Here is a 25,555-nt window from a genome sequence, read left to right as displayed (position 1 = left end):
ACCCTAAATACTAAATTCTGGAAACTATCTTAGATTTCCACTTTCATGAGAATAAACTTGGGATATCTGGATTGCATAATGGATGTCTACCTACTACACTAAGATTCGTTAAAGCGGAAAATAAAATATACTATTGCGATTCAAAAATATAAGTATTATGTTATAATTTAAGAATTTATTTTTGTATGCCAAAGTATCACACAAATGGTTGTATTTATTGGATGTTACTAAAATGAGGAGGTTCCCAAACCCTAAAGTGACAAAAGATAAGGCTGCCTTTGCATATGTGAGGTGTCCCCACAAATACTCACATCTATTACACCTCAACTCTCCTTAACAAAAAAATAAATAAAAAATATTACACCTCAACTCTTATCATGACTTCATTTGCAAGGAAGTATAATAAAGACAAACTTCATGCTCGGTGAAAAACCACATCCTTGTGCTGCTACAGGTAGTTCTTGAGGAGTTTTTGTATAACAAATCCAACATATACTTTCTAGGTATATATTTAGACTCCTTCCCAAACCCTAAAGTACCAACACATAAAACATTTGTATGTATGGTTGGAATGCCCACAAACACCCACATCTTTCCTCTATTATATACCTCATGCTTTATCCTGATTTTGTTCACACATAATTACTATAAAGGCACCACCTCATGCTTTTTTTTTTGATGAGAAACACCACCTCATGTTCAACAAAAAAAACAACACCTCATGCTTAGTATAAAACCCTCACTAGGGGAACTATATAAATATTTCAACAAAAAAAAAGGGGAACTATATAAACAGTCCCATCACCATTTACAAATTACAACATATTATAATATGTAACAAGTAATAATTATGTGTTTATTCTGTAATCTGCCATGTCCATGCTATAAGACAAAAAAGATTTGTCAAAAAAGGGGATCACGTGTCATGTCCAGCTTTTTCGTTGTTCGGTTATTCGATCTATAGTCTTTATTTTGCTTTGTTGGTCTTTATTAGCTTTAACTTAATCTCTTCCCTCTTTACTTGGTCCTAGACTTAGCTCTTACCCTTTAGCTGGTGCCTTTATAGTCTTAGTGTTGATTTGGAATTAGTCCTGCTAGAGATTTTCTTGGTTTGATCTTTGGGGAGGCTGCCTATAAGGATTAGTTTGCAGGCTCCTGACTTGGACTAATTTTTAGCTCTTACCCTTTGGTTGGTGCCTTTAGAGTCTTAGTGTTGAATTGGACTTTGTCCCGCTTGAGATTTTACTGGTTTGATCTTTGGGGGGGGGGGGGGGGGGGTGGTGGTGGTGATGGGCCTAAAAAGTTACCTAAATAGGTTTCCACCCGCAAGTATACGGGCGTCAAGTAATAGTTCCGGTAAGACCGGTTCGTTCCTCAGAGACTAAGTTAAATTAATTCTAACCTTAAAACTATTGAGATTTAAAATTGGTTTTGATGGTGATAAAATAAAATTATAATATAAAACTCAAGAAAAATAAATAAATAAATAAATATTTCGATATTCAGAAAAAGGGAACCTAGGGTTTTCGAATCCGTTTTCCTAACAATTCTAAGGACAAATTAATTTTGGTCTAATTTGATAGTTCTTTGTATAACTCAGGTTTTCAGTCCATGAACGGTCTAAAAAAACCCGGAAGATATTATCGTTAAAATAATAAAAACTGTAATAAATTTATCATTAGAATAATTATTTAAACTTCATCTAAAACCCTAGATATAAAGGACTTAGCTACTCATGCTAGAAACGATAAATATTTGAAGTAATAGAAGAAAAAGAAGAAAGAAACTTACTTTTCTGCGCTTCTCCCACCAAACAGACCCTTAAGGAATTGATTTCCTTCTGTTTTTCCCGGAAATCTGCCAAACGCACCTTCTGGGAAAACGATTTTCTCGTCTTCCCGGAAATATTTTCCTCTCTGGAAAATAATTTTCTCACCTTCCTTAACTCTCTTTCTCTCTCTAAACTTCTTGTTTTCTCTCTCTTTTCTTAATCTCTCTGTTAATCCTTTCTCTCTATCTCTCTCACAAAGACAGAACTAATAAGAAGACAAAGATATAAAATTAAAATCAATGAATAAAAACTCCATGGAAGCTCTCGGGTCTCTCTCTCTCTCTACAATCTCCTTCTCTGTAAACTCTCTATCTCTCTGTAATCTTTCTATCTCTCACAAATAAAAAACCACAACCAAAGAAATAAAAAGAAAACAAAGAAAACAAATTGAATCAAAAGCTCTCTGTTTCCCTCTCTCTCTCTCTCTCTCTCTCTCTACTTTCTTCCTTTTCTGTTCTGTTCTCTGAAAACCCGATCCTCCTCTTCTCTCAACCGTGGTTCCGTCTTATAACAAACCCCCAGAAGAGTCTCCTCTAGGACCGACCCATAGATTCTTCGTTATCCCCAGATTTCAAACGGAAATCCGAACGAACTTCGACGCCGGAGAAGAGAAAATCTCGGTGTTCTGTTGCTGGAAATCTGTATAGGATTCGGTGCTTCGCGACTGGACGAAAATGGTACGGCCTCAGCTCTCTGATGTTGCCACGTATCTCAGCTAAATCGGGTCCGTCAAATAATCCCGTGTTTTTCTAATAGCTGGGTGTACTTCTGACTATGACAGAATGTAGCCCGCGACTTCTTTGGTCCCTCCGATGACTTCCTGGATGCGCGCCACGTGTCCCTCTTGACCCTTGGTCAACTGAATTTGACCCGAACTTTGACTCGCTCTATTTTACTCATTCGAACTCCGATTTGACTTCCGTTTTCGCCTACGGGTTCGTCTTGGACTCTACTTTCCATCCGAGCACTAACCTTGACCATGAAATCAGAATCAGCAAATGACCAAAATACCCCTAATCTGCATTCTTTCCAACTTTATCCGTTTTGCACGCGTAACTCTGTAAAAGGGTACCTGCACATAAAAGAGAGTAATTTGTGAGAGTAACTGCTCTAGAGAGACTAACTCGTCTAAATTAAGAGACTCAGATGGGACATTTACATGTCTCATCAGGGGGGGGGGGGCTTTATAGTCTTAGTGTTGACTTGGCCTCGGAAGTTGTATTCGCCTTGGGTGCCCTGATTTTTTTTAGTCTCTGCCTTTATTTGGTTATGGATATCTCTATGCTGGCCTGGAATGTTCGTGGTTGCAACAACTTTGCTAATCGCAAACATCTCCTTAGCCTTATCAAAGATCATAACCCAGACATTATTTTTTGTCTGAAACCAAATGCATGAATGTTAACATAGATAGGATGTTGAACCTCACTAACATTTACAACAAATATGCTATTGAACCAGTTAATAAAGCAGGGGGCCTTGCCCTCTTTTGGGCTCCAACTTATGACATTGACATCATCCACGCTGACAATAATATGATTCATGTCAAGTGTACTCAGTCTGACTCTGGTAATCAGTTCTATATCACGGGTTTCTATGGTTGCCCGTACAAAAGCAATAAATTGAAACCTTGGGAAACCCTGGCTAAACTAGTTCCTAACAACAGTACCCCTTCGTTAGTTATAGGTGACCTCAATTGCATTCTTGATCAATCTGAAAAATTGGGAGGTCAACCGGCTAATCTTCCGACTATTCAGCAGAACAAGAAGATTATTAATAATTTGGGGTTACATGATTTAGGTTTTATTGGATATCCATATACTTGGACTAACAGACAATTTGCAGGAAATCTTATTGAAGAGAGGCTTGACAGAGCGGTGGCTAATTATAATTGGCTCACCAGTTACCCGCACTCTAAAATCACTCATCTTGCCACTCTTGGTTCTGATCATAATCCTATTCTTCTTTCTACCAAGATTTCGTCGCCCCTGGGACGTAAACCTTTCAAATTCATTCGTACTTGGATGTCTCACCCCAAATGTGCCAACTTCATTAAAGCTAACTGGCTTACTATCCCCTACCCGATCCAATCCAAACGTAATTCCCTGGCCATCAAACTCTCTAAATGGAACAAGGAGGTTTTCGGTAATCTGGAGAATAATATCCAGCAGCTCACTCAGAAAGATTAAAAACGCAGAGGCATTCAAAAACACGTATTCCCAAATCGAAACTCTCCTTCTCCAGCAAGAGAGTCTATGGAAAGAAAAATCGAGAATAGCCAACATTAACTTGGGTGACAAAAATACCCAATATTTTCAAGCCAAGGCTACTACTAGACATCGTAAAAATAAAATTATTTCCATTAAGAGGGAAGATAATACTTGGGCCAGTGATGAAGTGGAGATATCTAACATATTTTCTACTCATATTCAGAAGATTTCCACTACAACGGGCTCAACGATGTCCTCGAATATTAAAGAGTGCTTCTACCCTCAGATCTCTTCCGCTCAGAATGAGTCTCTCACAGCGATTCCTCAGTATGAAGAGATACGGATTGCCACTTTCTCTCTCAAGTCAGGAGCAGCTCCTGGCCCTGATGGCTTTCCGCCCTATTTCTACCAGTCTAATTGGGATACCGTGAAGGAAGACATCCAGCTTATGACTTCCTCCTTTTTTCAGAACTTTACCTTACCGGCGATGTCTAATCACACTCACATCTGCCTGCTCCCCAAAACCAAAACTCCTCAATCGCCGGCAGATTATCGTCCGATAAGCTTGCTGAATACCACGTATAAAATCATTACCAAAATTCTAGCCAATAGACTGAAACCTATCCTGGCCGATATTATTTCTCCGTTTCAAGGAGCCTATGTTCCGGGTAGACAAATCACTGATAACATTATTATCAGCCAAAAACTCATTCATTCTTTCAAAAAAGTTAAGGGTTCCAAGAGCTACTTTGGTCTCAAGCTGGACATGTCTAAAGCTTTCGATAGAATTGAAGTTCCCCAACAAAAGTATGAGCTAATGGTGCGGGCTGGCACACCCAAAAACAAACGGGAATCGCTGTTTGAGTAGCTCCTTAATCCCTTCTTACTCATTACAGTCAATGGAGTTACCTAGAGAATGTTATGAGATTGATGGGTTTTTCGAGTACTTGGATCAACCTCATCAACACATGCATCTCTACTAGTTCAATGGCGGTTCTCATCAATGGGCGTGCAGGCAGTACTTTTAATGTCAGTCGGGGTATTAGGCAAGGCGATCCGCTTTCTCCGTTCCTTTTTGCCATGGCCATGGAAGGTCTTAGTCGCCTGCTTGAGAAGAATTTCAATGATTCCTCTTTTATAGGTTTTCCTATTCCTCATTCGAACATCTCTATCAAACATCTCCTTTTCGCTGATGACTGTATCATTTTCGGGCAAAACTCTCTTGAGAATATTTTCAACCTCAAGCAAATTCTTAAGGAATTCAGTGAGGCTTCTGGACAAATGATCAACTATGCGAAATCGAACATTTTCTTCTCTAAGAACTCGCACCCTAAATTCAAACGCATGATTATTAGAGAACTTAAGGTCCATCAATCGTCTTCTGGTGATAAGTATCTGGGCACCAACCTCTTCATTGATCGTAATAAGAAACAGGCCTTCAACTCTCCACTTACTCAGATCAAAAGTAAACTTGCCAAATGGCAAACCAATCTCCTCTCGCAAGCTGGCCGCTCGGTAGTTCTCTCCACTATCGCAGCGGCTGTTCCCCGATACCAAATGCAGTGCTTTGCCCTACCCAAAGGCATTAGTGACAGCATTGAGTCTATTCAAAGGACTTTCTGGTGGGGAAAATCCAAAACATTCCATACCATTAACTGGCAATCTATATGCAAACCACGCAAATTTGGTGGGCTCGGTCTTCGTCTGCCTCATCTGGATAACCAAGCTTTTCTTCACAAACTCAACTGGCGCCTCGTCACTAACCCGAATGCGATTTGGGTTCAAGTGCTTAAAGGGAAATATTTTCATAATTCCCATAAACCCAAACCCCCCAAAAACTATCAATCTTGGACGTGGAAATCTATCTCCAAATATTACCCTCAGATTGAGAATCTTATCTTTTGGAATATAAACAAAGGCGAAAATATCAATATATGGATTGATTACTGGATACCGAATCATCCACCCCCCATTACGAACCATACCGGCTGTACGTTGGAAAAGGTATCTCAACTTATTACGGATGGTATGTGGAATTTAAATGTCATTGATACTTGTTTTAATAATGATATTTGCAGGGCCATTCTCAGCATCAACATTAATCCTGACCAAGAGGATAAAGCCATCTGGATACTGACTAAAGCTGGTAATTTCTCACTCAAATCTATGTACAACCATTTAAGAACTAATATAGAGCACACGATACAAGAACAGATGGACTGGTTCTTTATATGGAATATGAATACACTACCTCGCATTAAATTATTTCTCTGGAAATGTTGCACTAACAGCTTACCGGTGAAAGCAAAAATTGGTAGATTTATTGATAATAATTACTCATGTGTTAATTGTAATGAGGATGAGACTCTTGACCATGTGATGCTGCATTGTACTTTCGCAAAAGCAATTTGGTTTCATTATCAAGTTAGAATGGATCATATCACTACTACTATACAATGGATTCAACAATGGAATCTCTAGAGGAAGAAACTATAAATCTATATGCTAAAATTTTATGGTTTATTTGGAAAGCACGAGGTGAGAATTGCTTTACGACGAATAAATAAAATCCATTACAAATGATCGAAAGAATTAACAATACTACGACTACACCACTCAAGAATGAGTCCAATACTACAACTAAATGCAGAGAAAAAATGAAGATTCAAACATGGAGACCTCCATCGACACCATTCATAAAGATCAACGTCGACGCCTCATTTATTAGTCTCAATGAACCGGCTGGGATTGGATGCATTATCCGAGATGCAGAAGCAAACTTTATAATAGCGGCAGCGGATACCATACGCGGACAACACGCAGAAGAATGTGAAAGCTTGGCTATATTACATGGTCTTTTATGGGCGATTCAACTAAAAATCTCTCACGTGCAATTAGAAAGCGATAATCAAGCATTAATTCAATATCTCAATAGCAATGGAGGAGGGATTCACTGGCAGTCGCAAAGAATCATCGAACAGATTAAAGACATCAACGACAAATTCACAGGAATAATCTTTTCTCATGTGTCAAGAACTTGCAATACTCATGCAGATGCTTAGCTAAATGGGGTCGTACACATTGTCAAAAGAAAATTTGGAATGATGTTCCCTCTTTTATTTCGGATGTTTAGTTGGTATGTAATTGACGTTAGTTTTTTTAATGGTATTTCTCTTCATCAAAAAAAAAAAAACATGTCATGTCCAGCCTTGTAGTGGGACCATAGCATTTTCATAACTAATAAATTTCACGATCAAACAAAGAGTAGATGGAGTTTTTAAAATGTGAAACAACATTTCTCAACGTATAGTCTACAAATTGAAAATTATTTTCCATGAAATAAACTGTGTAGTCTACAAAATAAAAAATCAATCAAATGACCGATTCTTTCTACTTTCACATAGTTAATCATTTTACTTCTAGACTTGCAACTTATTGTTAGGGAGTGATAGTAATTAAAAGAGGGTTTTTGTACTCTTTATGCATTGCTTTAACTGTAATTGACATGAACATGTAGTTATTGTATCTGACTTCTGAATTTAGACTTAACTTCATTCTGGCCGCCTAATTTTCATAAACTCAAAACATTATTTTTTACAAAATTAAAGTCAAACTTTAACAATTGATGTCTTTTCTTTACTACTATTCATTTAGGAAATAGTTCCCTGCTCTCTTGATCGTTTAACAATTAACAGCCGGCGTTACTTCGGCCAACTGCCGACCACATTCATGACAAAATAATTTTCTTCTTCTTGTTCTTTTACTTCTATTTTGGTATCTAATGGTTATATAGGAAAGGTTTAACAAAAATGGTTATATAGGAATTGTAAATTGTTGATTTCACCAATCCGTTGTAGTCTAGTTGGTCAGGATACTCGGCTCTCACCCGAGAGACCCGGGTTCAAGTCCCGGCAACGGAAATCTTTCATTTTTATTGTAATTGATGTTCAACTTCGGACAGAATCTCACAATATTGACTGCTATTTTACTCCTAGTCGTCTCCCTACTCCTAACTCCCAACCCATTTCCTCTTCCACATTCTTCTTCTATCACATCTCATTTCAAAATGCTATGTCGTCCAGAAAAGTGGGCTGACTACAGGCCATCGGTCCAAGTATGTTGGAGAGCGAAGCACCTGGCCCCATCTTGACAGATCACATCAGTCCTCGTCCTGTGGTCGGCCCACCATTTTAGGCTGTTTATAATTTTTTATCTTCTTTTCCACCAACCTGTATCTATACACATCCTAAGGTATGTTGAAGGTGGTGAACATTTACATGCTTTATAGGACAGATACACGCATAACTTCGCGTGACGTGCTAGACAGAACTATTTGTGCCTTGGTTAACATAGAGGGAGGGGAACCGAACAAATGATCTCATTCACATAACCAATATTCTTTATAACAAAAGTTTCGAACAATAGCACACAAGAAATGAAAAATCACACAAAGACACACACACACCATTATAATCATCAAGCTCTATGCTCGAATAGAACATAAGAACTACATGGTTAAAGGCAGTTTTGGCAACAAAAGAAGAAAAACCTACAAAGACTGTAGATCAATTGGAGCTCTTTTAACTTCCATTAAGCAACTTCAGTTGCACAAGTTCACCACCTCAAAATACCCAAGTTAGTCGTTGTTTATAGTCGTAACGGTTAAAAGTCACTTATTTCGACCAAGTCGTTTTCTTGTTAAATTTCTGTGTCGAGAAGAAACTGAGCTGGATCAGATTTAGCTGCACAACCAAACTTGAACATACAATATTTCCTATATACTCCTGTTAGTTTCCCTGTTCCTGCCTTCTTATGGAAAGAAACCATTAATCTCGAACAATCCCTATATAACAAAAACTTAATCAATAAACATGTATTTAGTCTGCAGTTTTAAGAACGTAAAGAACAAAAAAGGCTACTCACATTAACTGATTCTCAGAGTACGTCGAATGCCATTCAATTGTTTTACTCCAATGTTTAGTCCGGTAAAGAGTACTCCGAGCAGTGTATATGGCTGATGCGGCTAATAGAGATGGTGGGTATTTAAGCATTTCATATTGGACGAGAGAAAGCTCGATCATGAAGAATGAGAGAAAATCGAGCTGTAAATGTCACCGAGAATAAGCATTTCGGTCAGACTAATTAACCCTTAAAAAGTTCAATTATTGAGCTTTATGTTGATTGATTAGTTAAGAAGAAGACTAAACCTTAGTATCAGATTGAGCTGCCTTGAGGAACCTCCTCATGAACACATATGGAGTTGGAACAGACATGTTAAATTCTAATGTATTAAGCATCAATTTCTCCTGCAAATACGAGAAATGATTATAATGTGTTTGTCAAAACTTGAAAGCATTCCGAATTCGATTGTTGTAGAACTTAAAAGGTTAAAAGAATTGATATGTACCATATCGAGAACCTCCTTCCTTGTATAAGCTTTGTCGGAAATTAGAATCAAATCTTCAACAACGGGAACCGAAACTTCTTCATACTTGCATGCTAAGAGCATGGCTGTTATACCTACTAATTGAAGTTGCTTTCTCTCAACTGTTCGACTAGCTAAGAATCTATCAATAATATTCACCATAAGGAACAAAGTTTCATCCATGAGTTCAAACTTATAGTGTACCTGTTCGAAATAAAACGAGTCGACTTAGATGGTTTACTTTTAACAGCTAAAATAGGTTTAATTGTCAGGAAAATTAGTTCAACATTTCATATACCTCAATTAGCCAATCAATGAGGATAGCTCTCATCTTCTCGTTAATATCGGATTGCTGAACCATGTAATTTGGTGACACACAACTAGAGCTCTGCAAGTTTGACCCAATATTAAATGGCATGAACAAATTTGTAAAGATTGCTCTAAAGTCTAAATGAAGTTTGGGCTATTAGATCACTTAATCAAGTCAAAAATGTGAAAACAACTAGGAGCTATCAGGAAGAATTAAACCGGGAAAATTCCCATCAGGAAAACAACTTTGGGAAAATCTAATACCAAATTGGGAGTAAAGAAAATGAAGATCAAACCTCAGTATTTTTGTAATAAGTGTAGATATCTTCGATGTAATCAACAACGGCAAGAGGGTTTTTCGAATCACATGTATCGATATCCATTACAGACTCTAGAACTGTATCTTCCATTTCAACTTCATCCTATAATGGTGGTAAAATTTCAAATATCAGTACAACTAAAACCACCATCAACTAAAAATCAATAACAAATAGAAGTTTATCATTATACCATCAAATCGATTTCATCAAGAATCGACTCTGTATGCTTTACGAACATTGGGTCAGAGAAACTTGTATCTTCCCTGTATTCATCTACATCAATGATATTACATTCTTCCAACGATTCCTTCGAACTCGAAATTGATTTATTTTCTTTTGGTTCTTTAAGTTCCTACAAAAGTTGAGTAATCGAATAAGATCAATAAACAAACAACAGAAAAAAAACAACCCATTGTGCTAAATCTAAGACAAGAAAACATGTATGATTTGTTATGTGTTTCAAGCCAAACTATATACCTTTGGATAATGGTGTTTCTTCTCCAACCTTGTAATTGGCCTATGAACTGGAAGGGATTGATATTTATCAGAAATTGCATGTTTTCTGAAGAAAAATAAACATCAATGTTAACCCCATAGCAAGAAATAATCAAAATCATCAAATGCACAAGAAAAATCTTAGATTCAGGTTTCAGAAATTTTACTCTACGATTGCTCTCTTGTTGATTGCACAAGGTATAGGTGCTGCTCCAACTATATTATTAATATGACTTAAAGCTCTTCGATTTTGACCAATTTCAGCTGTAAATTTTCCACCTCCAATTCTAATATCTCCTATAAATATTAACAGAATTGAAGAAAAACCCAGATAAGAATTAAGATTTCAGAATCTGGGTTCAAATCAGATTAAGAAAAGTTAGCATCAAAATTTGAAATTACCCTGAAAAAGTGTAGGTCTAGTATAACATGGCTTGTTCTCATCTGATCCATTACCCATTCTGAAAATTTCTTAAGTATTAAATGGGAACAAGAGATTATAATAATCCGGATATTTGGATTCCAAAATCTCAAGAAAAACTCAGATAAGAAGTGTGGAGCAAATAATGAATCAACTTATACAAAACTGAAACAAATCACCAAATCCCCAAATCAAGCAGGTCGAAATTCCAGTTCTAAAATGTAACTGAAATTTCGATCTGAAAGACTAATCTGAGAAAACCCCAGGTATAGAAATCAATTTATTCAACTTTATTATCTCTCTCTCTCTAGCTCTTTCTCTCTCTCTCTCTCTCTCTCTAACTCACAGGGTCTGCTTCTTTAAGCTCTAATTATATCAAGAAGAAATAACAAGGGAGATGAAGAACCAAAAAATCGGGTTCCTGTCTGATTCAACAATTCTTGTGGGACCACTTCACTCCGATTTAATTCACCTTAATCGGACGGCTGATATGTTTGACACGTGCTTATTAATTTTTTGAAAAAGAACGGCTAGTGTATAATGACCGTAGGATATTAAGGGTAAAACGACACGTAAATAGGTTAACGGCTTCTTTGGCATGAGTTTCTTTTTGAATTTTTTGATTTGGGCGCTCACTCTTAAGTCTTATCCGTCTATCCCACGGTTGCTTTGTTTAGGGAAAATCATATTTTAGTGGAGGTTGCGCTCTTCACCACTTTTTTTCATTCTTTATGAGCTCCTGTGCCACGTGGCAAATATGCATTTTTCTTCTTAATTTCGTTATTAATTAAAATATTTTACAAAGAAATTAGTTAAGGACTCTTAAGTAAGTAATTACTTTATTGGATGAGCAAAATTGCAGCAGAAAAATGATACAAAAGACAACCCTTAACTAGATTACAACTCATTGAACTCAAGTTATAATTAGGGCAAATGTAAACCTACTTGCAATATTTTGGGATCTCTTAGGCAATGATTAGACGAAATTAATTTTTGATACAAGCACGATATCAATGTCTTTAGTTGATTCTTGAACTGAATGATAGAGCCAAAATAAATGAAGATGTGCAACATGAATACCATTTGTTTATAAAAAGAAGCTCTCGCAAGCTCCATATAATTATGATGGTCTCCCGATTTTTTAACTATATGTCATTGATTTCAACTTAATTTTGAAAAAAGGTTAATTTGGTTGTACCTTACTAATTTGTAAGGTCTAAAAAGTGAGTTCATAAACCTAGCAACTTATAATACTTTATATGTGTTTGGAATGTCACTTTCAAATTACATATCTATATACAAAATTATTTATGCAATTGAACCTTGAAATGGGAAATGCGTTACCAATCAATAAGGTGGGTACGAAACGATTGACCGTCTCAAGATCGATCTTTATTCCCTTTTCATATAATGTTATTGATCTAGCAACTTGAACTCTTTCAATTTTTTTACTTTTATGACGACTCTGCCTTCTCTCTCATTTTACGATATGTCGTAGGAACTGAGAGATTAGTCACCCCCATATTATAGTACACCAACATTCTACTTCTCTTGCTCCTCCTCCTTACATCATCACATGGATGTAAAATCCTGAAATTTTTTTACCCGAGTTGAATGAAGAAGAAGTAATTGAAAAATATAATCCTCAAACTTCAAAAGGTGGAGAAGAATAAAACTATCCAAAATTAAAATATTTTAGGTTAAAGGCTGACAACTGCAGGAGTAGGGCATGATAGTAGCACGCAATTCCCAGAAGAAGCCGTTAGGGGCATTTATCCCGCTCTCCTCTCCTCTCCTAACTATTCAAAAGTGGAGTAATAAACAAACAAGTCTAACATACAACAAGACAGTCAAAACCCTAATTTGGCATTTGTTTATTTCAATTGTTTGAACCATAACTTTATTTATTAGGTTATAGTTTGAGCTCTCATTAATACCCAAAATTTCACAAGACACCTATGGTAAAATTTGGATCAACTAGCACTCCAATTTAGCTATTATTATTAAGGAAGGCTGAGATACCTTTATGAGGAGTTGTTGTTCATAACTTTCGTGATGGCCCTTATATCTTTTCTTAGTATTTCTTTTATCAAATTATCGATAGTGCATATACTCTTCCTCCCAATGACTGACCACGATTTAGGAAACAGAACGATTGAATTTCTCTGTCTAGATCATGGTCGTTTTCTTCGACTGTCGGACAAGGTATGTTTTCTTATAGAAAATGAGGCCCCGCCCAGCCACCATCCCAGCTGAATCTCGCCCAAGGTATTTTTGATGGAAAAGGGGTTCTTGTTCTCTGCACAGCAGATCCTGGAATGTTTGTAGATTAAGTGGAGAAAAAGGTCGGTTTTCAAAATTATTTTAAAGATCCATCACTCTTTTACAAGTACTTCATTCTTCACCCTTACTTTCTTCTCTAAAACTCGTTCACGTCATAGAAAAAACCATGGTTGTTTGCAGATTAAGTCTCTACTTCATGCTCTTCTTGCTTACAAACACGGTCTTTTACTTCTGTAATAGTTAGCCCTACTGAAACTCCTCTAATCATCTACGCAAAGTCCATTCTTAGTCCGGAAGTGATACTAAGATTCCACGAGACAGTTTTGGAAAGGAGACCTGCACCAATTGTTGCTTTACAGTGCAAGAGGACCTTCGTGGAGCTACCCTGAAGTTCTGAAGCCTGATTTAATGGCCCCAGGAACAAGAATTTTGTGATCATGGATACAAGAGGATGTTTCAGAGGTTGGTTCTAGGGTTTTTAACATGATATCTGGAACCTCTATGGCATGTCCTCATGTGTCAGGTAGTGCTGCTCTAGTGAAAGGTGTACACCCAGATTGGAGTCCCACTACTATTCGCTCCGCTCTAATGACAACAGCAAACCCATTAGACAACACAGGAAACCCAATCCAAGTTAACGGTGAGAAAAATGAGTTATGCAACGCCTCTAACAATGGGTTCAGATCATATTAATCCACAGAAAGCCGTTGATCCTGGGCTCATTTACGACGTAAATGCTGATGATTATGTAAACTCTGTTCCTTCAATTACACTTCAACACAAATTCAGACCATCACAAGAGCTACTGCTGGTTATAATTTTGCAAACCAATCTAAAGATATAAATTATCCACCATTCATTACATTAATTAATGCAAGTGATTCATCTTTTGGTGCTAAAGTCGCTCACGAATTTCATAGGGCGGTAACCTCAGACCTAAGTCACGGATGGAGGGTCAACTTATACAGCTAAGTTGATACCCATGAAAGGATTTAAGGTAACTGTTACACCACATACATTAGTTTTCAAAGAGAAGTCCGAAAGCAAAAGTTCACATTACTATCGAGAGCCAAAAATTGACGTGACAAGTTGCCGTCCATGGTTCAGTTAGTTGGATTGAAACTGGTGGTAAATATGTGGTGAGGACTCCGATGGTAGCAAAGAGACTAAGCTCGGTTCCTCAGACTGACTTATTTGTTTTCTACTTCTTGGTTTATGAATAGTTCTTATTCTTAACCCATGGTCCATATATCGCTGTACAATGCACGACAAGATAAGGATATCAATACGACTGACGAGTTCATCTTTTCTAAGGTATAATACAAGATTAGTGACGATTGATTTCAATTTGTTTTTTCGATTCATGTACAACAAACATGCATATGCTATATTGTGGTTCATGTACATAAAATTACATACGGACATAGTTTGGGAGAGAGAGTGAGGTGACCCAAGTCCTCTTTTGAGTTGAGTTGGATATAAACTACGTGTTCCCTCAGCCATCGCCCCTGACAATAGATTTAAGAAACAAAATGTTAATTAAACCAGGAATAAGTAACAGAACGAATGACGAAAGTTACTATCAATCTATCATAAAGCTTCCATCTATAACACTAGTAAAAACACTTCGTTCTAGGATATTTGATGCACCATCTTGGGACATGTAACAAGATCAGCATGCCAAAATTAGATGCATCACGTATATACAGAAATACGTTTTAGAGAAGCCGATTGAGTATCAACCTGAATTGGGTATTCAATTATTTGAATGTGTGCAATTTGGTTCTCTCTTTTATATGCTTTGCATTTCATGGTTATGGAATCAGCAACTGCTTCATGTATCTCAGAGCAGATCGCAGCATTGCTCTAGCTTTCTTATCAGGGGTGACTCCAGATAATATCATTTCTTCATATACAGCTGGGACCTGGTTATTCAAAACAACAACGTTAACTTGTTGACAAGAAACACTAGCGAAGAATATTAACATCATTTATTTTCGTTTTTTAATATTTTATATTGAACATTAAAATGATACTTAGACGAAGCATACATACTTTATTTTCTCCATATAAGATTTTTTTTATATTTAATAAGAAAAATCATTTGGCTAGCTCGGGCTCCGACCTGGTCTAGCCAGGCCTTAGCCTAGACCTAGACTCTAGAGACCAACTACTTCAGTCAGGACACTGAAATTATCTTACCCAGCAATACACACACACAACACACGGATATATTGCTTTTGAAAAGGTAAAATTATATTAACCGCACTAAAGGCAAAGAATGGAGTTTTCAGTAAATTTGTGTGACCCAAAAATCAAATACGTTATCGGGTTATTCCCCCCTCCTCGGCTCTGTTTAGAGTGGGATAGAGATACCCGATTTAAGCTAAGAAAGAAAAGGAAATGTATACCTTTTCAAACTTCTCAACACGGACTAGAGCTTTCATAAGGGTAGTATATGTCACAACGTCGGGCTTCAAGTCCTGCGTTAGAAGAAACAACATAAAAGTTAATATTAATAACTCACATTGTTCTGTAAAATCAACAAAAGAAGAAAAACCTTGCATTGAAACTTAGCAGCTACGAACTCACATGTTCCTTCATAAACTGCAACACGGCAAAGGCTTCAGCTTCCCGTCTATCCTCACCGAAGCCATTTATTAATGAATTTAGAACTTGAACATTAGGTTTTAAACCATCAGCTCTCATGATTCTAAATGCATTTACTGCTTGTTCGGATAAACCCTGTCAAGATTGGGCACTCCATCAGTCAATGACTCTAAGCACCAAAAACAGTGCAAAAAATACTTGTCAAAGGAACAGGTGACAGGCTTCCAGTACTTAATCACCAAGTATGGTTGCTAAATAGTCGTAAGACTTGTTCATTTCCATTTTTCTCTACAGTTTTCGTGTTACATGACCTATATTTCCTGATTAAATATTTCAATGTTGAACCTAATACGGTTATGAGCACTTCAAACAATACAGGGTTGAGCCTGGTAATAAGGGCCTATGTTTGCACATTAAGCCAAGAAAAGACCTCGACAAGGCCTTCGGCTTAGGATAGGGGAACTCATATCATACTAGTGAATCTTTCTATATTATTCAACACTAGGAATTAACTAAGACGGCTAAAATAAACTATACGAGTAAGTCACTTCGTGCATAAATAGACACTCGAAGTGCTAAGAGATCACTAAAGCTAGGGGGAAAATTACCAATTCGGTTTCACAGAAGACAAATAAAATATAAATAAGTAGAAAATACCCTTTGTGCATATCCATTGATTAAAGCATGGTACATAGTTGGAGATGGCTTTAAACCAGCAGACTTCATGATATCTAAGCACTCAACCGCATCATTGAACCTACCCGATCGACCATAAATATCAATTAGAGTGGTGTAAGTGATAACATTTGGAATCAATCCTTGACCTTGCATCTTCCCCAATAAGTTCTTAACCTCATCCCACTTCTCCTGCTCCCCTAAAGAATTGATCATAATATTATATGTGGTGGTGCAAGGTGAACACCCACTCTGTTGCATTGTCTCAAAAAGTTCTTCAGCCATTCCGTGGCGCCCCGATTTTCTATGACAATCAATCAATGTATTCCATGTAACATTATCAGGTTGAATTCCATCAGATTGCATTCTTTCAAAAGTAGCCATGGCATGTTCTAGACAATTGTGTTTCCCAAATGTATCAATCATCACATTATAAAAATGTCTATCGGGACGAACACCACAACTTTTCATCTCTCTAAGAACAGAAAATGATTTCTGCCAATCCCCTCGATCACGATAACTAGCTAAAATCCTACTAAACACATAGGAATTTGGTTTAACATCACTAGCTTCCATCTCTTTTAACACAATTCTCGCACTTTCCCATCTACCCGCATTAGCATATGCATCAATAAGAAGACTATATGTATGTTCATCAGGACAAACTCCACAATTTTCCATTTCAGAAACAATTGATTCAGCATCTTTTAAAGAACCAGTTTTTACATACCCTTTAAGGAGTGCATTGTAAGCCCTAGTTCTTGGCTTCAATCCACCTTCTTTCAACTCCTCGAAAAGTGCTTCAGCTTCCATTGTTCTGCCAGAGCTCCCTAATACTGATATAATAGCCAAAAGGGTAGAAGTTTTTGGACTCAATCCTTGACCTTGAATCATAGCCAAGAAAAACAAAGCCCTATCTGGATCACCAGCTTTTGAAAATGCAACAACTAAATCATTCATTAATTGACAATCCAATTCAATTTTATCAGATTCCATTTCCTGATACAACTTTTGTAAAACAGAAGAATCAACCTTGTTAGAACGAGTAAGAGACTGAATAATAATACTATAATTTGCATAATCAGATTGATAACCATCTCTTCTCATTCTACCCATCAAATTGAGAGCTTTCTCAAGATCACCATTACGAGCACAAGCTCCAATTAAAGCATTATAAGTTAAAGGGGTTAGGGTTTGTTGTTGAGAGAGTAAGAAAGCTTCATAAAGTTTATCAGAACGACCAAGTGCATGAATTAAAATAGAGTAAAGAAGTTCATAAGAGAAACAAAGATTATGTTTTTGAAGCCATGAAACTAGGGCATAAGCTGTATCAAGAGTTGATGTTGAAGAACAAAGAGATTTAAGGAGAGAATGCCAGAGTTGAGCTGACACAGCTCTGTATGACTCTGCTAAATGAAGTTCAGTGGGGTCTAGAGAAATGGGTGAGTCAGAATCGGTGGTGGTGGTGGGAATGGTTTTGGTGTTGGCGGTGGTGGAAGAGAGGTAATTAATGAGTGGAGTGAAATCGTACCGGCGGTTATGAAGAGAAGTTAAGTCGTCGGTAGGAGAGTAGGAGAGAGAAGTGGTGGCGAAAAGGGAAGTGGTGGTAGAGGTGGATAAAGAGGTGGTGGTGGTGATGGGCGGAGTGAAGATGTGATGGTGGCGGATGATTAAAGAGAAGACAGTTGTTGAGGTGAAGCGAGTGGGAGGTGGTGGAGGAAGAAGAAGCATATCTTCTTTTTTTTTCAAGAGAGAGAAAGAGAGAATGTAGAAGAAGGAGGAAGACAGAATTTGTGGTGTCTTCTGTAATAGAAAAAGAAAATGAAAAGATATTGTCCTGTGTTTAAGGGCACCTTACTAGTAGCTTTTCAGGTGGGTGATTATTGTACGAAAAATGATACTCCATAATCCACATCTAAAAATAGGAAGTGCCCTACCCTTTGGTGTAACGGTTGGACACCCCCTCTTAAGTTCATGAGATCGAGTCTCGGTGGAAGCAGAGTCCCCATCAAGATCTATCCTATGTAATTTAGGCTATAAATAATATAATAATTTGTCGGGCTTTAGATTTCTTTGTTGTCGGGCTTTAGACCTCTTTCATTCTCGATTTAAATTATCGTGCTTATTACATCTCTATGATGCATCAATGCCTTGTAACGACTGACGTAGATCGTAGTCGAATTCTCAAAAAAAATAGGACTCTCGAAAGTGAAAGTGTTTATAGAGAGGGATGAAGTGATTACGAAGAGGGATGAAGGGAATTGACTTAAAAATTGAGATGGATGATTTATTGTATGGAATATTGGGTCAAAAGACTCGACCAAATTTTCAACATATGATTTAAAAATTGAGACCACTGAAATAACTTTTTAATTTTGTTGTCAAAATCTCTCCCTACTTGCTTGTTTATGCTTAGTGTTCTTCCTAATATCAACTCTGGTTAATTTAATTTGATCCCTCCAACCTACTTTAAGGTGATTTCTGTTTAAGGTTTATGGGAGTGGTTTATTCTCCGAGTAAAGTTTTTTACTAGCTCGATCGTCCAACAAATTTATGATCTATGATTTTAATTTAAGGTTTTATGGATTTTGAGTGTTATGGGTGTTGGTTCTTGATTAAGATTTTCTGATTCACAAAACTAGAGAAGGTTTGGATGTGTATTATAATTTTTTTTTGTTTGATATTGAATATCTATACAAATTTAAAGTTATGATTTAGGTTTTTTTTTTGTTAAATCATTTGAGATTTTTATTCTATCTGAATCTAACTACGGCAGTCCGAGTCATTGTTGCGAAAGTGTTTCATCCTTTTTACCATCTCATTTGTTCACCATAATAACTCAAAACATATTACAAACACATATGAAATACTACCATACTAGAACCTCATAATTTCCATGACTGGGTTACAATTTTCTTCGAATTCAAATATGTTTGTGGTTACATTACAATTTGAGCTCTACTTCAAGTTGTTTGACAAAATTCTTAAAGAAACATAGTTTCTTAAATACAATCATATCTTGTTATGTAAAAGCAAACTCAAAGTAGAGGGGTTCGACTCCTATTTTTGGAATCTGAGAAATTTTGGGAACCCTTAAACTTTTCGATTCTAATTTATGCTCCTAAATGTGTGGGATTTTGATTTCAATTTTCAACTATGAAATTTGCTATAAATTAAACTTTCAAATTTTACCAAAACAATGAAGAGAAAAAGACGGAGAGTATGATGGAAGTGTTCAGACACAACTAGCGTTTCGTGGGGAGCTATTGTCGAAGAAATGTTTGTTCGTTTTGACCGAGTAAGAAGCAGAGAAATTCATAAATAATTACAAACAAATCTTATAGAACACTTGTAGATAACCAAAACTCGCAAAGGATAGCAAATATTTTATGTTTAATTTGTTCATTTTTCCGTATTTTAGTTATATGTGAGTTAAAAATGTATTTGGATTTTCTATTAAAAATTTATTTTGGGAAGTACTAAAATATCTAATAATAATTATAGATTTTTTTAAAAATAATTTTTATAATAAAATAAAAAATAGAATGGGATGGATCCTCCTTTTATAGGGGATCCACTCATCCACCCCAATTATAGCCGCTTGGCCCCCAAAACTCCAAAAGGCTCCAACAACTATAATATTTGAGTGAGGAGCCCCTCCTGCAGTCTCCCCTCCCCTTTTGTAATTCAAGTTTTCATCACCTATAAAAATAAATTTGGCAATAATTCTTTCTCTTTCCACTCATACTCTTAGTCTCTTTAAAACCTAAATACAAAATTTGCATGATCTGCAAACCAAGTTTTTTGCAATTCGAGTTTCTAAGATTTGCAAATACAGTTTTTATATAAGATTTGCAAACCCAATTTAAATTTTGCCAAATCCAGTTTACAAGATTTGGAGCAGTTGTGTTCGTTATTTGTAAACACAAGTTATAATAAAACAATTCTTTTTTTTAGAAAAAAATAAGTATTCAGAATGTATCTTGTTAGAAAGTTAACAATTTATTTTTTTGATAAATATACTAATTTTCTCAAAATTCGGCATATATATATACTAGGTATAGCCCGTGCCCTACGGGCACGGGTACGTGCTTTTATCACATCATAGGGTATTAAAACCAAAATCAATCTAACACCTAAAATCACCATTCTAAAATTTTTCGTGAATGCGCAATTCATCTCTTACACTTGAATCGTATAACGACGAACCATTAAAGTGACTCATTGAGTAGGCTAGATATTGTAATATATATGGAAATACTACATGCATCAACTATTTTTTATGGCCACGGATTGCAACATTATTATACTATTTCGCAGCAGAAGCAGCATCAACTATAGTTGCTTCCTCATCAATCTTGTCTCTGTTGTTGTTCGCATTGATTGGATTTTGATCTAATTTTTTAGTCTGAAATGATATAGTTGAAGTCGGAATGTCTTTACAACATCAAGTTTCAGTCTTATGTGTCGTTGAATCTAATCAACGGCCTACTACAACTACATTTGTAGCTCGTGGCTATTAAAGTGGACAAACCGATATAAGTTTTCACAGCTATACCATTTTTACCATGAAATTTCTTAATAATCCTGAAAATTGATGACTTGAGGTGGAGCAAGTAGTTTTTTTTTTATGAGATATATGGTGGAGCAAGTAGTTAGTTACCTTTTTAATGTGCAGTCTTGCCATTTCTTCTTTGTCGAAAGAAAACTGAAAAATTGGACGTAAATTCTTCATAAGTTCTTATTTTCTTCACTTAACGTAGTTACTCCCATTGATTGATATTATCTTCTACTTTATATCTCTGTAATGGGAAGTTATAAGTAATAACTTTGTCAAATTAACCAATTCAGAATCTCAATTTGTTGCTTAATTGAATTTGTTGATGTTCTGCTTCAAACCTAAAGATTCGATCCCACAAGATGCAAAAGCAAATCTTCTAACTCTATGAAATCACCTTCTAGAATAGTTGAACACTTTAGTAGATTATCCATCATAAGCCCATCAAATAATATATAACCTGCACATCATCATAACCATATAATGTAACAAACGAAATATTCGATCTGGTTTGTGTAATTTAACTGAAAATTAGGAGAAAGTTACCACTTGATCGAGATATTTCTCCCTTCGCCCAAGCTATCATAACCTAGTCGAATCCACACTAACACTATGTATATAAGCTAAAGTTCTAGCAGATAGCCTTTCTCTTGTCGGGGCATACTCCCTAATTAACCACAGTACATAAGTTAGACTAAGGGTATACATCAAACTTTAATGTAAACCATTGCCAATGGCACAAAAGAACCAAAATAGAATGACATCTGTAGGCAGACAACCACGACCTAGCATCCAAATAGTTAGTTGTAAAACAAATTAAACATTACGCATAAAAAATTCTTTTGAATCATAACAAATAGCAAAATTATGCGAGTACCTGGAAAATACAAAAATCTAGATTGATTGAGGATTTTCATCGAACAAATGGAGCTAACAATACATGATGTTTCTGAAAATGCATAATAAAATGGCTAACATCAACTCAAACTATAATAAACCTCTCATGTCAAAAATTATAAATAGATTCCCAATTTCCTATTATAGCATGAATTCTAAATTTAAAAGTCAAACATCAAGTATTGATAAGACAGAAAAATTGTAACTAACTCATAGGATGTGCTCACTAATTTTATTTTTAAATTCGAAAACCAACTTCATAGAAATCCCTTAAATCCAACTCAAAATAACTTATAACTTATGATCTACCGTCTACGTACGCACTTCAACAGTGCAGGCAAAATTTCATAGAAAAAATACAGAATAAGAATAAAACAAAAGGAGAATATAAATCTATGATATTTGGACACAAAAATGATAAACAAAGACATATAGATCGAATAATCCTCTACATTAGAGAAAATCTCAAACAATTAAGGAATGAAAATGAATACCACACTAAATCTAAGTTTAAGTGTCGTAACTTGTTTTGATTCGGAATAGAGCAATAGAATTGAAGTACCTGAAATATACAACGTCTGCATTGCTTAAAGATTTTCAACGAACAATTAGGGTTCACACTACCTGATGTTTCTGAAATGCACAAAAAAATCGCGAAATTAAAATCAAGTTGGTTAAAACTTAACAACAAATAAAGAGATCAGATAAGTATAGCATGAAAGAGTGTGATATTTGCTCATCCAGAAAGACCTGTGATAGTCGCTTCCCCGTGAGAATTTTGTAGACAGTGAGATTGGAACTCCATGATTAACCAGTGAGCACCTGAAAGACCTATAATTGAGATTGGAACTCCATGATTAACCAGTGAGCACCTGAAAGACCTATAATATTTGCTCACCTAGAACATAACACGTGATACCTCTTGTTAGCAAAGTTTAAAGAACAATAGACTGTAAGTTTTCTCTTCCAAAATGGAATATCTCAAATTATTACTGTTTGGAGAACGTTGGGTTAATTTCAAAAATGAATTCATCTGTAGTGCAAGGAAGCTCATAATGCTCTATACCTTTTAAGACTTTACTTACAATGTCATCTACTATGAAATTTGACTAAGTACACAGTAAAGAAAGCATATAAACACAAAAGTTTTAATCATCTGTAGTCACCTCTTCTCCCTTATATATGATTTTGTGTTGACAAAAATTTCATATTTATCTACTGCTTTAGCAAAGACAAAAATTAACAACGAATCTTTATAACAAACAACGTTCATATGCATTGATACAATAGACGACAGAGAAAAGAATCTGGCACATGAACTTCTGTAACTTATGCAAATCGAATACAGAAACAACACTTCCCAACTAAGAAACTAAGAATTTTAGGAAACCCCTACTCATGGAAACCATAGCAGTAAAATAAAACAAAATGAACAAATTGGAGAAGGAAAGAGTGATGAATACCTCAAAACAAGTTGAAGTTAACCTGTAAAACACAAATGATTTATAGAGAGGGAGACGAAAATTACCTTGAGAAGATTTCTGTCATGAAGATTTCTTCGATGATTTAGGGGAAAGAGCTTCTCACCGAAAGGATGACCTTGGTCTTTTAGGGCATGGAGATTTCGGACCTGAATATTTGGGCATGAGTTTCTACTATGACGATTTTGTAACAGCAAAAAACCTAAAGACATAATGAAGATTCTTCTGTTTGAATATTGAAGGAAGAGATAATGGGTTTGTAACGCTTGAAGAGAGGAAAACTGTAACGCGCCAAAGGTGAGATGGAGAGACTGTAACGCGGGTAGGTTATCATCTAACGAAGCATACGATGAATGTGGAAAAACAATAAAAAACCATTACAAAACCATTTCAATTTCATAAACACCTGAAAATGAATAGAAAAAACAATCAAAAACCATTTCAATTTCAAAACCCTAAACAATTTCAATCAAAAACCATTTCTTCATCAGTTGTTGATCAATTTCATCACCCATAAACACCTGAAATTGAAAAGAAGAAACAACAAAAAACCATTACGAAATTGAAAAGAACATAAACCATTTCAATCAAAAACCATTTCTTCATTAATTGGTCATAAATTTCATCACCCATAAGCACCTGAAATTGAAAAGAACAAACAATAAAAACCATTACGAAATTGAAAAGAAAAAACAATTAAAAACCATTTCAATTTCAAAACCCTAAACCATTTCTTCAACAGTTTTGGTCTTCGTCTGTGTTGGTCATCAATTTCATCACCCATAAACACCTGAAACTGAAAAGAACAAACAATAAAAAACCATTACAAAACCCTAAATACCTGAACCTGAAAAGAAATTGGTGGTTGTAAGGCTGAAATCGATTTGGAGTTTTGGAAAACCATTATAAAACCCTAAATACCACAACCTGAAAATAAATTGGTGGTTGTAAGGCTGAAACCGATTTGGAGTTATGGTCTTCATCAGTTTTTGTCATTAATTTCATCAGTTTTGGTCATCAATTTCATCAATTTCTTCATCAGTTTCCTTCGTCAATGTTGGAACGTGGTGTGTAACGCGGGAAGGGAAGGCAGAAAAAAGGCGCTAGGAGAGATAACCCACCAGATTAAAGGGGTTTAGTCACCTCTTTTAGTGGGTCAGTAAACCAAGGTGGGTAATAGATCTGAAGGTAAAAAATGTATCAAAATTCTAACGGATGGCTAGATTTGTCTCCGAGTTTGTCCCAGTCAGCAAAAAACTTTGCGTTTTATATAATAGATATGGGTAATAGATCTGAAGGTAAAAAATGTATCAAAATTCTAACGGATGGCTAGATTTGTCTCCGAGTTTGTCCCAGTCAGCAAAAAACTTTGCGTTTTATATAATAGATATGGGTGAGTTCCATGTATGATTCTATATTCTTAATAATAACAAAGGAAAGAAATGAAGAAACAAAACCAGTAATTATCTTCAAGAAGAAATTCAGACTTCCATGTATGACTCAAGTGATTGATTAAATCTCAGCTGATTATGAAAATGGGGTATTGTCTTTAACAGTTCCAAGGTCATTTCCACGGTGACATTTCGTGTAGATCCGACCGACTTACCCGAAGATCATCACCATGGAATTCTTGCGGTTGCTGCTTACATTGTATTACTACTATAGAATATAGATTAGTTTTTTGACAATTTCTTAACTTTGTTTTTGGTTTTGTAGTTCTATGTTTCTGAATCAAAATATGAATGATTAAATGGTTGAATTTGATTAAATTTAATGGATTGAAATGAGTAGAATGATGTTCTGTTTGAACTTTGAAGTTCATTGATGTCCTGGGTATAGGGAAGAAGTGGTGGGATAAATGGATAAAAAATGTGTACAGATAATATTGTTTGTCTCTAACAAGGGCAAGAGACCTAGAATATCAACCCCCAATTGCATCTTTCCTCATATATTAACGGGAGGGCACTTTTATACAGGGATTGGAATAAAGAATGAAATTTTGGTAGACAAGGAAAGAAAAAAATTTCTATCATTTTGTGTTGG

At 35.8% G+C, this 25,555-nt stretch overlaps 3 protein-coding genes and 1 non-coding gene across 19 annotated transcripts; 1 reads left to right on the top strand and 3 right to left on the bottom strand.

Moving 5' to 3' along the window:
* Window positions 1–7,885: 7,885 nt before the first annotated feature.
* TRNAE-CUC (transfer RNA glutamic acid (anticodon CUC)) lies at window positions 7,886–7,958 on the top strand. The gene has a single exon. It is a non-coding gene; the product is annotated as a tRNA-Glu (tRNA).
* Window positions 7,959–8,398: 440 nt separating this feature from the next.
* Window positions 8,399–11,423, bottom strand: LOC147565994 (G2/mitotic-specific cyclin-2-like). Its single transcript, XM_086652448.1, has 10 exons — window positions 10,990–11,423; window positions 10,755–10,884; window positions 10,570–10,654; window positions 10,283–10,444; window positions 10,069–10,194; window positions 9,762–9,851; window positions 9,446–9,667; window positions 9,246–9,344; window positions 8,962–9,140; window positions 8,399–8,881 (listed from the first exon to the last, which is right to left on the bottom strand). The coding sequence occupies exons 1-10, from the start codon at window positions 11,045–11,047 to the stop codon at window positions 8,737–8,739; spliced, it is 1,296 nt and encodes a 431-aa protein (XP_086508574.1). The 5' UTR covers window positions 11,048–11,423; the 3' UTR covers window positions 8,399–8,736.
* A 3,173-nt stretch (window positions 11,424–14,596) lies between these two features.
* Window positions 14,597–18,515, bottom strand: LOC147565993 (Pentatricopeptide repeat (PPR-like) superfamily protein). Its single transcript, XM_086652447.1, has 5 exons — window positions 16,559–18,515; window positions 15,884–16,036; window positions 15,703–15,774; window positions 15,035–15,216; window positions 14,597–14,799 (listed from the first exon to the last, which is right to left on the bottom strand). Exons 1-4 carry the CDS (start codon window positions 18,305–18,307, stop codon window positions 15,106–15,108), a joined length of 2,085 nt encoding a protein of 694 aa, XP_086508573.1. The 5' UTR covers window positions 18,308–18,515; the 3' UTR covers window positions 14,597–14,799; window positions 15,035–15,105.
* A 2,444-nt stretch (window positions 18,516–20,959) lies between these two features.
* LOC147565992 (uncharacterized) lies at window positions 20,960–24,770 on the bottom strand. Of its 16 annotated transcripts, none has more exons than XR_015230332.1 (8): window positions 24,440–24,770; window positions 23,560–24,302; window positions 22,782–22,929; window positions 22,594–22,664; window positions 22,012–22,083; window positions 21,681–21,801; window positions 21,476–21,594; window positions 20,960–21,378 (listed from the first exon to the last, which is right to left on the bottom strand). XR_015230332.1 is itself a non-coding variant. In XM_086652446.1 (6 exons), exons 2-5 carry the CDS (start codon window positions 23,722–23,724, stop codon window positions 22,048–22,050), a joined length of 420 nt encoding a protein of 139 aa, XP_086508572.1. In that variant the 5' UTR covers window positions 23,725–24,302; window positions 24,440–24,770; the 3' UTR covers window positions 20,960–21,590; window positions 22,010–22,047. The 16 variants fall into 16 exon arrangements, 1 of the variants encoding a protein (XP_086508572.1); XR_015230334.1 differs by having other exon boundaries at window positions 21,532–21,594; XR_015230345.1 differs by having other exon boundaries at window positions 20,960–21,594; window positions 23,560–24,151; window positions 24,241–24,302; window positions 24,437–24,769.
* Between the last annotated feature and the right edge of the window lie 785 nt (window positions 24,771–25,555).

This window comes from Eschscholzia californica, unplaced genomic scaffold, assembly GCF_041429995.1.
Source record: "Eschscholzia californica isolate CP2 unplaced genomic scaffold, dmEscCali1.0.p SCAF_1, whole genome shotgun sequence".
Classification (NCBI taxonomy): Eukaryota; Viridiplantae; Streptophyta; class Magnoliopsida; order Ranunculales; family Papaveraceae; genus Eschscholzia; species Eschscholzia californica.
This window is presented reverse-complemented; position numbering and strand designations above follow the sequence as displayed.

Excerpts from the sequence above, each read along its gene's own strand:
- LOC147565994 (XM_086652448.1), bottom strand. The coding sequence starts at position 11,047 with ATGGGTAATGGATCAGATGAGAACAAGCCATGTTATACTAGACCTACA. Across the intron at positions 9,668-9,761 it reads TCATTGATTGGCTAATTGAG|GTACACTATAAGTTTGAACT; the intron begins GTATATGAAATG and ends TATTTCGAACAG. Across the intron at positions 9,345-9,445 it reads GGAAGGAGGTTCTCGATATG|GAGAAATTGATGCTTAATAC; the intron begins GTACATATCAAT and ends TCGTATTTGCAG.
- LOC147565993 (XM_086652447.1), bottom strand. The coding sequence starts at position 18,307 with ATGCTTCTTCTTCCTCCACCACCTCCCACTCGCTTCACCTCAACAACT. Across the intron at positions 15,775-15,883 it reads TGCAGTTTATGAAGGAACAT|GACTTGAAGCCCGACGTTGT; the intron begins GTGAGTTCGTAG and ends CTTCTAACGCAG. Across the intron at positions 15,217-15,702 it reads GTGTTGAGAAGTTTGAAAAG|GTCCCAGCTGTATATGAAGA; the intron begins GTATACATTTCC and ends TTGAATAACCAG.
- LOC147565992 (XM_086652446.1), bottom strand. The coding sequence starts at position 23,724 with ATGTCTTTAGGTTTTTTGCTGTTACAAAATCGTCATAGTAGAAACTCA. Across the intron at positions 22,665-22,781 it reads CGGGGAAGCGACTATCACAG|AAACATCAGGTAGTGTGAAC; the intron begins GTCTTTCTGGAT and ends TGTGCATTTCAG. Across the intron at positions 22,084-22,593 it reads GCAGACGTTGTATATTTCAG|AAACATCATGTATTGTTAGC; the intron begins GTACTTCAATTC and ends ATGCATTTTCAG.